The following is a 14,501-nucleotide window of genomic DNA, read 5'->3' as shown; positions in this document are numbered from 1 at the left end:
CCCTTTGTAAACTAAAGATAAGTGAAGCCACTATTACTCCTCCAATGTTTATACATGTGTACACAAATCCATATACCATTGTGCCTTCACTGTGACAACCCAGAACAGAGCAATCAAATTAAGCTGGAATAAATAAATCAATAAATCTTTTAAGTATCTACATAATTGCATACTTAAAGAATGAGGTTGAACTATAGTACTTATTTTACATGTTCAAGACATACTAAGTGAAAAAAAGCAAAGCACAGACAGCATGTATGATAAATAGTATGAGCTTTACAAGGGTTGTATGTGTCTTTATATACATATCTGGAAAGATATTGGAGGGGGACTGAGAATGAGGGGTCAGAAAAAGGAAAGCAAAAATCATGCATTGTGCATACCCTGTAGCAATTTGAATATCTCACCAAAGGCACGTGTGCCTTTTAAAATCTTATATGTATATGAAAGGCATTTTTCTTAATACGTGTATGCTTTTAAAATTAGTATATGGTGTACATTACATAAAAGAGAAACTAATGACATGCTGAACTATTTCAATCACTTTAAGTACACAGGATTTAATAAGTTTATACTATTTTGTATTGGCAATAACACTTATTTTTATTAATGGTAGCATTACATATTCAAAATTTGAATGGTATTTATTTTTCTGATACTAAGATGGCATAACTATAACACCTATATTAAATTACTTTTTATGTTTTAGGAGAGTTCCTGGGCTAAAGGATAAAATCTGCAGCTCTTTGTCCCAAATAGCTCTTCGGAAGTGCTAAACAAAAAAAATTTTTTTTTTTTTAAAAAAAGGTATCTCGAAAAAAAAAAAAATTAAAAAAGGTATCTGTCAACCCATACTTACTAATCAATATGGTTTAATTTTTTTCTCTTTGGCTTTATTTTTGCTAGTTTTAAAGGTAATTAACAGACATTAACATTTCTATAAATGCAATCAAGGCTATAAAATTTCCCTATGCTAAGTAAAGCACAGATTTTTCTATTGTAAATACTCAGAAGTTGTCATGAGATTTTTTTTACCCAATATGGTAAAAAGATCCATATTTGATCATAATTTAAGAACAGAGTTTCTGACACAACCAAGAACAGAGGTTCCATCCTGAGACAAGTTGCTTTCTGGGAGCCTCAATTTCATCATATGTAAACTAGAGTTAATACCTAGTTACTTCAAAGGCATAGCTGAGCTAAATTTGTAAAAGCGGTTAGCAGAGTGCCTAGTAAAGGTCCAGGAAATGGTATTATTATAAACTTGTATGTATGTATGTATGTATGTATGTATGTATGTATGTATATCTTAACGAGCTTTAAAAATATATATATTTATTTATTTGGTTGTGCCAGGTTTTAGCTGCAACACGCAGGATCTTCAGTTGCAGCATGGAGGAATCTGATTCTCTGACCAGGGATTGAATCTGAATCCTCTATACTGGGAGCAGGGAGTTTCAGCCACTAGACATCCAAGGAAGTTCCATCAATGTGCTTTTATTAGCTACGTTCATTAAACATTTTCTCTGACCTATGGTTTGCCTTTAGATTTCAGAATATGTTTCATTATGCACATTCTATTTTTATTATAACAATTATCATTATCATCACCAATTCAAACACATCTTTTGTATTCCTGATGATACTCATCATTCTTTCTATAATCTTAAACCTTTCTTTCCTTCGACATGGGATAAATAACCTATATCACTGCTGTAAGTCCCAATCAGAAACCCATGCTGTCCCCAGTGACTTACCAAATCTGCTACTTTAGCCAGGTCAATCATCATGTTAATGTCACAGCCACATTCAATAATGGTGAGTCTGCGCTTTTTACCTGTAAGTGAAAAAATGAAAATTTTACTTTTAAAAAATCTTGGAAAAAAAATCTGTTAATTCTAATTGTTATTATTTTTTAATTGTATCTGGTAAAGTACCTTACACATTCACAAGAGTATATCAGAAATTCATTTTTATGGGAGAAAACTAATCAAACAAGTTCCATCTTAGTTTTCTTGCTATGTTCTCTAACTTTAAAAGAGTATCAAAAGTTCATCTTATGAATCAAGTGCTCAAACAGGTAAAATTCCAACTGGATGGGCAGATAAGTAGGCTTCATGATGGCCATGATCATGCTATTTAGAAGTGGGTTAACGCTTCTACCTCTATCAAAGTTTTCCCTGTTCTCATAACAGTGGAAAAAACCCTCAAACATAATGCAACAGAAACTTCCTATAGTAATCATTATTTTTAAATTAAACTAAAAGAAATCAGTCATAATCATAGGAATGCCTTAAAGAAAAAGAAAAGCCTTAATCCAAATATATTATTGCTGTAAGAAGAGACTTCAGATTCTACCACTGTCATGTGGGGATTTGTTTCATCTTCCCTCAGACTTTAGAAAGGTCACCACTTTCCAGAGCAGATGAGTTCTCACAGGAAAAAGAAATGAAATGCTCCCTCACTTCCACATGAATGTGGCTTCATGAGGGCAGGCAGCTGTGCTGGTGCATAGCAGGTACTCACTATCTGTTAAATGAAGGTGCTCCCCATGATCAAGCCAGCCCACCCAGGTCCGCCAAGCCTTTCAGAGGAGCACAGCTTGCAAATCCATAAAGCAGTCAGAATAAGGTATAAATCTACATTATTATTACCTTGGGGAATCGATCCTTTTCTGAAGCTACAGCCACAGTAAAAGTACAAGAGCAGTAACATGAAGCAACAATATTACTTTAACATTTACCAGTCAAGAAAGTGTTCAACAAAGACAGGCATGTCCCCTAGATGACACTTGCCATGCCAGTCTGTGACAGCACCTCTTACCTGACACGATTGTTACTGGGCCTCTGATCTCTGTCAGCTTCTGTCTGGTAAAGTTCCGAATGAGGCACTGAATCAAAGTGCTCTTTCCAACTTTTGGAGGCCCCATCACTACCACCACTATTGGTGGGGGCTCTAGTGGAGTTCGATCAACCACTGGAATGTGATGCTTTTTTGTCTTCAAATCCTGAGTCCTATTTGTTTTTTTAAAAAAATAAATAAATAAATTCACTTTCAATTTAGACAGCATTATTCCTAGAAGCAAAGACTTTAAAGAGAGCAGAACAGACAATAAGTGAATACAATTATACATTGTTAACTTCTGGTCCCAATCCAAATAACCACCTCAGTAAATATATTTATATCAGGCTGACTTCAATAGTACAGATCTGAAAACTATACACACCTTAAATCTGTTTGCCTTATTAGTGGACTTCAATAGTTTAAAAAGAAAACAAGAGACAAACATGGAGGCAGTGTACCATAATAAATAAAAGAGGAGGCTTTGGGGTTAAATTTGGACTAGAAGAATTTAATTCAATAATGTTTAATATACCTACAATAAGGACTCATTAATGAAAGCTATTTAATACTACACACAGTAATTATATGAGAGATATCCAGAAAGTAACACAAGTGTACCTGTTATAGAAATTGTTTAAAATTTACAAATTCTATAAATTCTTAAGCTTTTCTCTTGGACAAAAGAAACCAATCTGTATGCAGATGCTGGAGGCTAAGTGGCTTCCATAGGAAAGACTTCTTACATTTCAGTAAAAGAAGCACAGCTTGCACCTCCATGTCCTTCAGAGTTGGAACAGACTCATGAACCCAAATAACCGGAGAGACTCCTACTATTTAAAAAGAATAAATGGAAGAACCACTAGATTCCAGTTAAACATACCTGTGAAAGGATCTCGCCATCCGCACAGCAGACTGGACTGCAAATGCTTTGGGGTTTCTCTTCCGGGCATCTTCCTCATCACCAAGCTGGAGATCTTGCAGATGCCGTTTCTTCTTCTTTTCAGCTTTGGGCCCACTGTTTTTCTTTCTGTGTTTCTTCTGGTCCTTAGTCTCCATAGTGGCTTTTTACCAATTCACAAGTAACTCTAACCTACACTGAGTGGGATGAAGGCAAGAGAAGCATTTTACAACTTAAAAAAACAAAAACAAAAACAAAAACAGAGAAACACAGTACATTTCATTTAGATCTTTATGAAGAGATATATATTTCCCACCCCTGTTACTCAATGGGGGATGGGGGGTTGGGGTGGGAACTGCTTAATATTATCCCCAATTTCACTTTTTTCTATTTTGCTATAAATTGGTCACCTCTGCTTAGGTTACTTTTGTCTTAAATATCCTGTATTTTTCAACACAGTAGCTGCCAGGGACATGTAGGTATTGAGAACTAGTGAAACTGAATTTTAAATTTTATTTAACTCTACTTAACTCAACTCTAAATTTAAATAGCCACATGTGACTAATGGTTACCCTATAAACTCAGCCTTAAAAATCAACTGGATTAATGAAATGGCTTTCATACTTACATATTTTTAAGATATTTTATTTTGAAAAATAAAATCATTTTATAATCTTCCAACATAATAGCAGTATTACTTTTAGCAACTGTTGAATATGCAACATTTTTAAGTTCTAGTACATGTATATATGTATATATGTGTATATGTATATATATATATATATTTTTTTTTTTTTTAAAAAAACGGCAATATCTCCCTGCTGAGATGTGACTGACTCTGGACGATGCCTGGACACCATATTGTTAGAAACCCTTACAATGATTTCTGAGAGTCCCAGGAATTCATGGCCCATAAATTAGGAACCACTAGACTGGAAAGTTTTTTAGGAAATCAGGTCGCATACAATCTGGCGCTTGCTTGGGGGAAGAAAAAGGCGGGGGGTGAGGTTACTTAATTCAATTAAGGTACTAAATTTATTTCAGTTCAATAAATATTTGCATCGGCCTATAATAAGCTAGGCATTGTACACGGAGACGACTACAGCTAAGATCTAAACTAGTGGAGGAAACCCAAACCCATGTTCTGTGATACTCTATAGGGGCATCAGAAGTCTGCACAATTGTTGGCAGAGACTTCCCACAGACACTCACCAGAGGAAACAGAAAGGCCACGTATACTAGCATAACGTAAAAAAAACACAAAACCCCAAATACCCAGACAAACACTAGCCGGGAGTTGGGAGAGCTGGGTTCTAGGAACGCTTTGACTAAACAGGTGTAGAATTTCAGAGACATTATTTTTCCTCTTGTACTGATGACTTTCTCCTTCGTACGGCTGGGTGGGGCGTGGGGGCGTGGAGGTGGGGGTGATGAGAAAAGCACAGTTTACAGTCAACAGATCTGGCTCAGGTCTAAGTCACTGCTAGGATTCAGTTCAGTTCAGTTCAGTCGCTCAGTCGTTACCCAGCTATGAAACGACCTCTCACCTCTCTGTCGCCTTCCCTCCCGGTCCTGGCTCTCTGAGTGAATTTCATTCAACACTTCTCCGGCAGGTACCAAGTATGTCGGCCCGTGGAAGAGACGCTCCTCAGGAGCAGACTGTCCAGGAGAACCGAGGGAGGACCTTACCACGCGCGCGACTCGCGACTCTCTTGGAGCCCCAGCCCGGAAGACCCCACTGCCGCCGCTTCCCCCAGCCCGCAGCCGTTACCGGGTTCACAACTGCTACTCTTCCTCAGGCCCGCATGGACAGCGCCGGAAGCGGAAATGTAACCTACCAGCGGACTCTACACGCCGGCGGGAAACAAGGAGGCAAAAGAAAAAGAGCAGTGGGAGGAAGACTTTCAGAGGAAAGCCAGAAGGAAGGCTTGTGATTGGCTGAGGGCGGATGTTGCAACGACTACGCTGTGCGCTCTACCCGGAGCCCCGCCCCGCCCTGCAGCCCCGTTCTGCAGACACCTGCGCTGCTGCGATGGGTCTGGGAGCCCCCCGCGCCCCGCTCCCCCGGCGTCGCACACGCCCAGGTTCGCCCCGAGGCCGTAGTGATGGTGCGGCATGGTACCCGTTCCCTGGTTCGGGACAAAAGCTAGAAATGACACATTTGTCCTAGTCACACCGGAGTCACTGAGCCCATCAACTTTGAAAGCCCCAGGTACTGCATCCTCCAACTGGCCAAATGGAGTAGCGCTCCACTGGGAGTCGCGCTGGTTGGTCCGTGTGCACTGGTTGCTCATCCTTAAAGATGACAGAGCTGGAGGTCGCTTTTACTGTTAGGACCCTCTTTTGCCGAGACCAACAGACTTTAAGAGCAAGATACTCTGATCCAGCATGAAATTCTTTTGCCATTTTCTGTTCCTGAAAGTGGAGCTTTTCCCTGGGGGATGGACTTCTTGCCTTTTTCTTGGGGCACAACTCCCCCCCCCCCAGGGCTTTGCCCATTTCCACCTCTCAGGTGATCTGGGATGCTCTAGTGCCAACAATGAAGGTAAAGGTGAAGTCGCTCAGTCGTGTCCGACTCTTTGCGACCCCATGGACTGTAACCTACTAGGCTTCTCCGTCCATGGGATTCTCCAGGCAAGAATACTGGAGTGGATTGCCATTTCCTTCTCCAAGGGATCTTCCCGACCCAGGGATCGAACCCGGGTCTCCCGCATTGGAGGCAGACGCTTTAACCTCTGAGGCACCAACAATGCTAGGTACATTTTCAGAATTTGAATTTTCCTCCTGGAGATTTTCGTTTCAATATGATCCCGCCAAGGCACCCGAGGCTCAGTTCTTCTACCTCCTAAAACTAGGCTGGCCTATGCTTTTCACCCTCAGCATCACACAGGTATTCACTTATTGAACGCTATATCCTCTGTGCTGTGCTTCGGAGGCTACTGTACAGGGCACACAGTTCCCTCATCTGTGAAGAGGTTATAATTTTGTGACATCGTGCAACACTGTTCCCCTCACTTCTTGGAGATTTCAGTATACACGTTATAATCCTTCCAACGACCTCTTGGCTCCATGAATGACACTTTTATCCTCTGCCTTACTTCAAGCTTTCATGCTCCCTAGGATTGTACCCTACCTGGACTTTGTCTTGTCTAAGGACTGGAAACCCCAGAAGCATCCCACTCTAACCACCACTTGCTTTCTTTACAGTCTACTCCCTCTAATGCCCTGAATCAAGACTTCATGACCCAACCCATATCTCCAACTCATATAGTACTAACTTATTCTCATAGTAAACTAGTTTCAAGTCCATGGTCAATCATTATAATCAGTGTCTTGCATCCTCAACCTCAGCTCCCTGTCACCCATCATTCAGTTCAGTTCAGTCGCTCAGTCGTGTCCGACTCTGCGACCCCATGAATCGCAGCACACCAGTCCTCCCTGCCCATCACCAACTCCTGGAGTTCACCCAAACTCATGTGCATCAAATCGGTGATGCCATCCAGCCATCTTATCCTCTTCTGTCCCCTTCTCCTCCTGCCCTCAATCCCTCCCAGCATCAGGGTCTTTTCAAATGAGTCTACTCTTCACATCAGGTGGCCAAAGTATTGGAGTTTCAGTCTCAGCATCAGTCCTTCCAATGAACACCCAGGACTGGTCTCCTTTAGGATGGACTGGTTGGATCTCCTTGCAGTCCAAGGGACTTGCAAGAGGTTTCTCCAGCACCACAGTTCAAAAGCATCAATTCTTCAGCGCTCAGCTTTCTTCACAGTCCAACTCTCATATCCATACGTGACCACTGGAAAAACCATAGCCTTGCATTTCTGCTTGGTAAATTGAAAGCCCTGGATAAACCCAATTGCCTATCCATTCCATGCTGCTGCTGCTGCTGCTGCTAAGTTGCTTCAGTTGTGTCCGACTCTGTGCGACCCCATAGATGGCAGTCCACCAGACTTCCCCACCCATGGGATTCTCCAGAACACTGGAGTGGGTTGCCATTTCCTTCTCCGATGCATGAAAGCGAAAAGTCAAAGTGGAGTTGCTCAGTCATGCCCAAGTCTTAGTGACCCCATGGACTGCAGCCTACCAGGCTCCTCTGTCCACAGATTTTCCAGGCAAGAGTACTGGAGCGGGGTGCCATTGCCTTCTCCGCTATTCCATGCTACAGCAATGCAAATAAACATAACTGGAGGAAAACCCAGAGCCATGCTGACTGTCCTCACTTTAATAACTCTAACTTTGCCTGATCTATGCCATTATTCTAAATGAGTATTTCACACCTCATCTCTTTTTGATCCTTCCCACCACCTCCCCCTTCTTGCTTCCTACTTCACTAAGAAAATGGAAGTGGAGACTCCCACCACCAAAGATTTCCACTACCACATCCACCCATGCAGCTCTCTGCTGCCCACCATGTCCACCTGAAGGAATTCTGTACTTGAGTGCAGGGTCCCTTCCTACTCCAGGATGTTACTCCAGTCTATACCCAGCATCATCAGTTTTTACTCAATTATTCACTTATTTACAGTGTACTGTCTAGTACTGGGTTATACTATGCCATTGATTTATGCCCTGACAACGAAATGGTGAGAAGGCACTTAAAGATATACATATATGAGAAGATACTGCTTTTGCATGGGAAAGAAACCTCAGTTATACAAAACAAATTTCAAGACTGCAAATATCAGTAAGATTCAACTAACCCTATCAAATGCACAAGTAAAATGATGCTTGTTTCACAACCACTGTGGTGAAAAGTATCTTCCTTGGATCTAATGCAACAGTATATGACAATGGAAAGTAACATGTCTAAGTGTATGGGCTTCCCTCATAGATCAGTTGGTGAAATCTGCCTGCAATGCAGGAGACCCAGGTTCGATTCCTGGGTTGGGAAGATCCCCTGGAGAAGGAAATGGCAATCCAGTCCAGTATTCTTGCCTGGAAAATCCCATGGACAGAGGAGCCTGGCAGGCTACAGTCCATGGGGTCGCAAGAGTTGGACATGACTTAGCGACTAACCACCACCACATAAGTGTACATCCATGTTGTAAAAGATACTTTTGTATTTCCTGGGGAGAATGCAAAAGAAAATTATTAGATACCTAATGGATTAGGTTGAGAGAGTGTATGTCCATGGGAAGAAGGGCAGAAGCAGAACACCAGAAGCTGCAAGATTTCCACCAGAAACTTGGAATGTTTATAACTCAGTACTAAATGGTAATCAGAGCAACATAGTGAAGGTTGGCATAACAAATTTCAAAAGTGGATGGTAGTGCATCATCTTTCAATTTGGAGATCTGCTGAAGTGTTAAAGGATGAATAGCAAAGCAGTGAACAAGTTATCACCCAGTTCTTGGTGGTCACATTCAAAGATGGCCCCAACTTCACAATGAAATTAACAAAATCAAATTCATATAACCAAAATTGTTAGTAGGTATAATGAATATGAAACCAATAATCACTTCAATACATACTCAAGAGCAATTGAACATTGACTTAAGAGTAACCTTGCCAGACTTTATGACATGGAAGAATAAATGTGAAATCCAAAATCCATTATGAATTACAACAAAAACAACAAATTTTTGATGAAGTTAAATGTTTGCATTATTTAATGAATCATCGACCAAATGGCTCAATGGATGTTTTGGACAGGACCAAATGTCCTAAAACGGTTCTAGGATCCATGTCAGATACTGAAATCCTTTATATAAAATAGGGTATTACTTGCATATAACTTATGGACACCCTCCCATATACTTTAACCAACTCTAGATTAAATACTACCTACTACAGTGAAAATACTATGTAAATAGCTATAAATACAATGTAAATTGTCTGTAAATAGTACTGGCATGCAGCAAATTCAAGTTTTGCTTTTGGGAACTTTCCAGAATCTATTTTTCAAATATTTTCAATTCATGGTTGGTTGAATGCATAGATGTGGAACACTTGGATATGCAGAGCCAACTGTATCTTATAATTTTGTCAATTATATGTCAAAAACTGAAAGTAAATGAGGTCAGATCATTATCTTCTGTATCATATGAAGGAAAGATGGACAATGAAACAAACACAATATTCTGCTGTCATGGAACAAATGAGATAGCTGTGGAATATCTAAAGTCCATAAAAGCTCCTACAAATCTTTTGTGAGGAAATTACACTACTCACAGAAAAGCTAATACTTATACTCTAAACAAGGATCTAAGTAGTTTACATTTACTACCTCTCCACTGGGGTAGGTTAATATCATCATCATCACTTTGCAGATAAGGAAATTGCAGACCGGATGTTAAGGGATTTGGCCCAGGTCACACAGCTAATATGTAGTAGAACTGGGATTTGAGTCTAGTAACTGGTTCCAGAGTCCATGCTCTTAACTGTTTTACCCAGAGATCAGTATACTGGCCCAAAGGCCAGATCTGGCCAACAGCTTGTTTTTCAATGGTCCTTGAGCTAAGACTGGTTTTTATAGGTTGTTAAAAAGAAAAAGTGACAGAAAGCAAAGTGGCCTGCAAGTTTAAAATATTTATTATATGACCTTTTACAGAACATGTCTGTCAACATCTGCACCACACTATCCATGGCTGCTAACACTGGAAAGTAAAGACAACAGTATGTAGCATGTTACTGTACAAATAATTCCTAAGTACATCTAACTTAGGCTGGCACATTCAAACCTACTTCAGTTCAGTCGCTCAGTCGTGTCCGACTCTTTGCGACCCCATGAATTGCAGCATGCCAGGCCTCCCTGTCCATCACCAACTCCCGGAGTTCACTCAGACTCATGTCCATCGAGTCGGTGATGCCATCCAGCCATCTCATCCTCTATCATCCCCTTCTCCTCTTGCCCCCAGTCCCTCCCAGCATCAGAGTCTTTTCCCCCATTTAAACATTTCAGGATATTGAAAGAGGAAGTTATTTTCTCACTGAATATTTTACGGTGATAAGCAAAAAGAGCATTACTGTTCACAGATGCTTTCTTAATATCAGGCTTATGCTAGAGATAAAAATTGTTAACTTAGCCTCTACTTCAGTAAATAATTATTTGAGAAACATGTGGCTGGCAAAAAATACCATTGATTTTTTACTGAAGAGGTAGTTCAGTAACAATGCTCATACTTATTAATGTATGCCATAAAATAGTAGAAAAAATGTGTGTACAGTTGACCCTTGAACAATACAAGTTTGAGCTGTGTGGGTCCATTCACATGTGATTTTTTTTTTCAGTAGTAAATACTACAGGACTATATAATAAATGGTTGGTTTAATCTGTGATTGTGGAACTGAAGATATGGAGGCCAATAATTTATATTCTTATTTTCAAGTGCACAGAAGTTCAGTATCCCTAACCCTTCCATCATTCAAGGGTCAAATGTAAATGTGCCAAGCATTATTTCACATAAAATATATATTGTGGTAAAATATAAAAGACTACAGTGACATTTACAATGATAAACATGTCATCAGTTCAGTCAGCTCAGTCACTCAGTCGTGTCCAACTCTTTGCGACCCCATGAATCGCAGCACACTAGGCCTCCCTGTCCATCACCAACTCCTGGAGTTCACTCAGACTCACGTCCATCGAGTCAGTGATGCCATCCAGCCATCTCATCCTCTGTCGTCCCCTTTTCCTCCTGCCCAAAATCCCTCCCAGCTTCAGAGTTTTTTCCAATGAGTCAACTGTTCGCATGAGGTAGCCAAAGTACTGGAGTTTCAGCTTTAGCATCATTCCTTCCAAAGAACATCCAGGACCGATCTCCTTTAGAATGGACTTGTTGGATCTCCTTGCAGTTCAAGGGACTCTCAAGAGTCTTCTCCAACACCACAGTTCAAAAGCATCAATTCTTCGGTGCTCAGCTTTCTTCATAGTCCAACTCTCACATCCACACATGACCACTGGAAAAACCATAACCTTGACTAGTAATGTCTCTGCTTTTGAATACACTATCTAGGTTGGTCATAACTTTCCTTCCAAAGAGTAAGCATCTTTTAATTTCATGGCTGCAGTCACTATCTGCAGTGATTTTGGAGCCCCCAAAAATAAAGTCTGACACTGTTTCCACTGTTTCCCCATCTACTTCCCATGAAGTGATGGGACCAGATGCCATGATCTTAGTTTTCTGAATGTTGAGCTTTAAGCCAACTTTTTCACTCTCCTCTTTCACTTTCATCAAGAGGCTTTTTAGTTCTTCTTCACTTTCTGCCACAAGGGTGGTGTCATCTGCATATCTGAAGTTATTGATAGTTCTCCCGGCAATCTTGATTCCAGCTTGTGCTTCTTCCAGCCCAGCGTTACAGTGGGCATTAAGTTCAGGATCTTGATGTTTTAGTTTTTCTTGAGTGCCAGTGAAAATTTTAAACATAGAAAATAATAATATACTTTAATATAAAAGTCCCCCACAGTTCAAGAGCTTTTCATAATACTATATATCGGATTAATTCAAAATGTTTTTGATGTTTTACAGAACCACATGTACTATACTGGCTACATTCATAGGAAATATTTTATTATAGAATTTTGTTACCAAAACATTTTAAAAATTTCTCTATTTTTTCTAAATTGCTTCCCTCAATAAGAATTCTCTGAAATATGATAAAGTATGTTTTACTGAAAACTCTCAGAAAGCCAAATGTTTATAAAATTTTATTCTACTGATTTACCCGAGGTTCAGTAAAATATCACCTTTTGGTAAAGTCTTTCTATATTTGTTTGTAACCAATAGATTTTTTGACTCTTTCCAGTTAAAATTAGTTTGATTTATGGATGAGCCTTCTAAACATTCAGGATTTTGACAGAAGTCTCTACTCTTGTGTCAGTATACAATGTGTACAGACCTCTCAATGGACGTCAACTACATTCCTACCCCACAGAGAACAGAGAACATGAAGGAGTGCCATGGAGCCCATTATGGCTCAGACCTGGAAGTGGATGACATCATTATGCTCACATCCCATTCGCCAGATCTCATTCACATTGTCCCACGTGGATGTGAGAGAGGCTGAGAAATATAGATGAGCAATGTGTCCAGCAGCAAAGGGAAATGCATTTTTGCATATAAAAGCACTGCCAGGATTCCTTCCATGTGGTTCTCTGATATAAACTGAACGCTGACTTCTGGTACAAGGACTTCCCACATTCATTACATGCATAGAGTTTGTTTCCCAGATATAGTTTCTATGATACCAAAGGCTCTGAATTATGGGAGGAATGTTTTATATACCCATCTTTACATTGTATCTCTTCTGCATGTATTCTCTGATGTGTGACAAGAGTTGGTTTGTACCTGAAGGTCTTCCCACACTCATTATCATTTTAAGGTTTCTCCACTGAGTGAATTTTATGTTTAAGGTGGGTTGAACTGTCATAGAATGATTTTCCACACTCTTCACAATCAAAGGGCTTCTCTCCTGTGTGTGTCCTCTGATGTACATAGAGGGATGCCTTCTGGCAAAATGTTCTCCCACATTCTTGACATTCATAGGGTTTCTCCCCTGTATGAATCCTCTAATGTTGAAAGAGTTGTGACTTTAGGCAGAAAGCTTTGCCACACTTGTTAAATTCATAGGGTTTCTCCCCGAAACGAATCCTCTGATGTTTGGTAAGGGTTGACTTCTCAGAAAAGATCTTTCTACATGTGACACAGTCACAAAGTTTCTCTCCTGTATGAGGTCTCTGATGTTTAAGAAGAACTGACTTCCCACAGAAGGTCTTCCTACATTCAGCGCATTCATATATTTTCTCCCCTGTGTGAAGCCTTTGATGTTTACCAAGGGTTGACCTCATATAATAAATTTTCCCACATTAACTACATTTGTAGGCTTCTCCCCTGAGTGTATTCTCTTGTGTACTGAGAGTTTTGACCATATACTGAAGGATTTCTCACACTCATCACATTTATAAGATTTTTCTCTCCTGTGAGACCTCTGATGCGCAGTCAAATTTGACTTTTGGGAGAAAGATTTTCCACACTCACTAATATTATAAAGCCTCTCCCCATGTGTGTTCTTTGATGTTGATGGACGGCTGAGTTCTGATAGAAGGTTTTCCCACACTTAGTACATTCTTAGGGTCTTTCTCCTGTATGAATTCTTTGATGTACAGTGAGGGCTGGCTTATGGTAAAAAGATTTCCCACTTCATTACATTGACAGGGTTTTTCTCCTGTGTGTGCCTTCTGGTGTACTGTGAGGTTTGGCTTCTGGAAGAAGACTTTTTCCACATATGTTACACTCGTGGTATTTCTCACCCATCTAAAGTGTATGACATTTCTTCTAGAACACTGACTTATCACAGGCTTTCTTGGATGCATTGTTTATAGTGAGTCTTCCTTGAGTAAATTATCTGAGGTAACATACGATTTGACTCATCCCTGATGGTTTTCTCACAATCATCATAATCACAGAGTTTCTCTCTACTGTGAGTTCCCTCTTGAGTAATGAAAAGAGCATTACTTTGGAAGGCTTTAATGCACTAATTATATTCAAATAGTTGCTCCACACTGTGCCTCTGTCTTGTTGAATAAAATCCTCATTAAGATGAAAGTGCTCCCATTTTTATTAAATTCATTATGTTTCTCCCCCATATGAGTTTTCTCATGATCAATTTCAGGAAGTAATTTCTCACATCCATTGGTATCACCAGATTTCTTTCTTGAATAGTTTCTATTATTAGTGGTTAACTCTGACTTATTTTCTAAATTGATTTCTTCTAGGTTATATTTATTCCACATTTTCCTGGAAGGAATAGTCTATGTAAA

The 14,501-nt window shown here is 39.9% G+C and overlaps 1 protein-coding gene across 3 annotated transcripts in view; it reads right to left on the bottom strand.

Moving 5' to 3' along the window:
• BMS1 (BMS1 ribosome biogenesis factor) overlaps positions 1-5,590 on the bottom strand; it is a 30,198-nt gene extending 24,608 nt beyond the window's left edge. The window contains exons 1-4 of one of the 3 annotated variants that reach the window (XM_069572505.1): positions 5,290-5,590; positions 3,725-3,939; positions 2,824-3,014; positions 1,758-1,837 (exon numbers count right to left, since the gene is read on the bottom strand). In XM_069572505.1, coding sequence (XP_069428606.1) covers positions 1,758-1,837; positions 2,824-3,014; positions 3,725-3,900 — 447 coding nt within the window. In that variant the 5' untranslated portion in view covers positions 3,901-3,939; positions 5,290-5,590. The remainder of the gene's footprint in view (positions 1-1,757; positions 1,838-2,823; positions 3,015-3,724; positions 3,940-5,289) is intronic. The other 2 variants (XM_069572506.1, XM_069572507.1) reach the window with 2 other exon arrangements.
• Between the last annotated feature and the right edge of the window lie 8,911 nt (positions 5,591-14,501).

Source organism: Ovis canadensis, chromosome 25, assembly GCF_042477335.2.
Source record: "Ovis canadensis isolate MfBH-ARS-UI-01 breed Bighorn chromosome 25, ARS-UI_OviCan_v2, whole genome shotgun sequence".
NCBI lineage: Eukaryota > Metazoa > Chordata > Mammalia > Artiodactyla > Bovidae > Ovis > Ovis canadensis.
This window is presented reverse-complemented; position numbering and strand designations above follow the sequence as displayed.